Below are 2,919 nucleotides of genomic sequence, written 5' to 3' on the forward strand. Positions count from 1 at the left end.
CCCAGAACCACATCCAGCCTGGTCTTGTATGTGCCCAGGGATGGGGCATCCACCACCTCTCCAGGCAACCTGTGCCAGTGTTTTACCACCCTTACTGTAATTGCTACAGTCCCTGATGAAGAGTCTCTCTCCAGCATCCTTGTAGCCCCCTTCAGACACTGTCCCAGCTCTTCTCCCGAGGAGGGAGTAGAGCTCTCCCAAAGACCATCCCATTCTCCCATGTAGCTTCTCCTGGTTCTCTTTCAGGGCCAGACGTGTTTTGTGACTTCAATGGCAAGAAGTACAGCCCGGGTGAGAGCTGGCACCCCTACCTGGAGCCACAGGGGCTGATGTACTGCATCCGCTGCAGCTGCTCCGAGGCACGTCCCGCCGAGGTCTATGCGTGGTGGTGGGGATGCTGCTGCACTGGCGCATTGGCTTGGCAGCTTTAAAGCAAATCAGTTCTGGTGTTGTCTCATTTGACATTTCCAGTCCCATATGGATGATGGTTTAATCTCTTTCCTTTTGGAAAAGCCCCCTGTCCCCATGGAGGTGGTGGGTTGACCTTATGAGGGAGCTATCTCAGTAGCGTTGGTGGGCTGTGGGCTCAGGGATGCTGTGGGACCACGAATGGCCTTTGATGATGAGACCATGAGCTGGCTGGGTTTGACCCGGGGATGGAGATGTCCTTGGCTGGGTTTGACTTGGGGATGGAGACCTCCTTGCCTGGGTGAGCTACACCAGCACAATCTGTTGTGATAATGTGGCCATCATCCAACATCTCCCTCCTCTTGCAGGGGTGAACATGTAGCTGAATGAACCTTCTCTCTCTCTGTCTCTCCCCAGAATGCCAACATCAGGTGCTCCCGGATCCAGTGCCCGGCTCTGCAGTGTGCCAGCTCTGTCACGGACCCCCAGCAGTGCTGCCCACGGTGCCTTGGTAGGTGGACATACCATGGTGGCCGTGGTCCTGCAGGGCACACCTCAACTGCAGTCATGGAGACACAGAATCAGAGAATCCCAGCCTCGTTTGGGTTGAAGGGAACTTAAAGCTCCTCCAGCTCCAACCCCTGCCCCGGGCAGGGACACCTTCCACTAGAGCAGGTTGCTCCAAGCCCCTGTGTCCAACCTGCCCTTGAACACTGCCAGGGATGGGGCAGCCACAGCTTCTCTGGGCACCCTGTGCCAGCGCCTCAGCACCCTCACAGGGAAGAGCTTCTGCCTTAGATCCAACCTGAACTTCCCCTGTTCCATTTTGAACCCACCACCCCTTGTCCTGTCACTGCAGTCCCTGATGAAGGTCGCTCTTCTGTCTGACACTGGAAGCTGCTCTGAGGTCTCCACTCAAGCTTGTCCCTTTGGCTTGGGTTGGTGGGGAAGTTACTGAGCATCCGTGAGACACCAGGGCCTGGCTCTCATCCTGTTGCTTCCTCATGTTCTTTTTCAGAGCCACATTCCCCTTCTGGCCTGCGGGCACCCATCAAGTCCTGCCAGTACAACGGGACAACCTACCAGCAAGGGGAGATGTTCACCACCAGCGAGTTGTTCCCCAGCCGCCAGCAGAACCAGTGTGTGCAGTGCAGCTGCTCTGTAAGCTACCAGCGAGCCCAGGGGAGCCAGGGGGGGTCAGGGCCTGCTCCTGCACCCTGCAGTGTCCCACCGGGGCACAAACCTCGCGAGGGTGCATCCATGGTGGGGTGGTTTGTCATCAGGATCAGGTTGTCAGTGCAGGAGGTTGAGCTTCCTCTGAAATAGTGGTGGGTTCTCCCTGCCCAGTGACTAAGGACCACCACAGAGATGGGTGCTTCCCTCTCTGCCCAGTGCTTTGTCTGGCCTTGACCCCAAACAGGGTGTGCTGCTAACATCCACTAGCCCTGAAGCACAAAGCACTTGCCTGGATCTCCTCCAGTGGGAACAGCAAGAACAAGCTGCTCCAAGGGTGGGTTATTCACTGGAGATCCCACAGGCCAGTTCTGGGGGTCCTTGGGGTGGGCAGGAGACAGCCCTGTCCCCACTGAGCACATCAATGGGTGCATTTGCCTGCTGTGAGGACCAATGCTCTGGGGCTGTCCCCACAGCATCCAGCCATCCCACCTGCCCCACTGAGGCAACCTATGGTACATGGACAGCAAAGAGGACAACCAGGAGCCTTTGCACGTGTGTTCTTGCTGCAAAACAGATGGAATTTGTGTCTGGGAGTGCTTAGCATGCTTGGAAGGCAACATCAATGTGAGGTACCAGCTCTTGGGCTTCAGAAGTTCTTGGGAAGTCAACTGGTGAGATTGAGCTGAGCTCCATAAAGGATTTGGTGACTCCAGGCTGCTGGGTGCCCAGATCTCATGATGCCACCAGCAGCCAGCTCCTGCATTGCATGGCACCACCAGCACAGCCCCAGCCAGATGGACAGGGGCACTGGGGCCTAGCAGAGATGACAATGAGCAGGCACCAGCCACTGATCTTCATCCTGTTTGCTTGGATTTAAGTGGAAGCTGAACCCAGAGCTGAGAAGTGCTGAGCACCAGGAGCTGGTCTCATCCCTGCAGTGTGTTCCCCAGCCTCTGGGCCGCTGTGTGCAGAGCTGTGCCCAGGAGAAGGGCCGTGCATGTGCTTTCCAGGCTGTCTACACAAAGCATCTGCAAGAAGCATCTGCCTTTGACACCTAATTGCAATGACTTTGCAGGTCCACTGCGTGTCCTCGATGGTCCTGCCTGCCCTACCTGAGGGCTGCGATGGTGGCCAGGGTGCTGAGCGTTCCTCAGCATGCATGGGGTGCCCGTTGCCAGCACTGGAGGGATGTTCCTGCTCCATGAATCTCCAGCAATGCCGTGAGACAGGGCCTGGCTCTGCTCTGCCCGGTGCTCTTCCACAGGCTGGGATCCTGTGGAACCCCATCAAAACCAAGTCCTGGCAGGGCTGCCTCGGGAGCGGGCAGCCTGGCCA

General features: G+C 57.3%; 1 protein-coding gene across 1 annotated transcript in view; it reads left to right on the forward strand.

Moving 5' to 3' along the window:
- Positions 1-246: 246 nt before the first annotated feature.
- Positions 247-2,919, forward strand: part of CHRDL2 (chordin-like 2) — a gene marked incomplete at its 5' end in the record, with an annotated part of 19,185 nt that continues 16,512 nt past the window's right edge. The window contains 3 exons of the mRNA XM_010020112.1: positions 247-359; positions 826-919; positions 1,427-1,569. Coding sequence (XP_010018414.1) covers positions 247-359; positions 826-919; positions 1,427-1,569 — 350 coding nt within the window. The remainder of the gene's footprint in view (positions 360-825; positions 920-1,426; positions 1,570-2,919) is intronic.

This window comes from Nestor notabilis, unplaced genomic scaffold (genome assembly GCF_000696875.1).
Source record: "Nestor notabilis isolate BGI_N333 unplaced genomic scaffold, ASM69687v1 scaffold10550, whole genome shotgun sequence".
In the NCBI taxonomy this organism is placed as follows: domain Eukaryota; kingdom Metazoa; phylum Chordata; class Aves; order Psittaciformes; family Psittacidae; genus Nestor; species Nestor notabilis.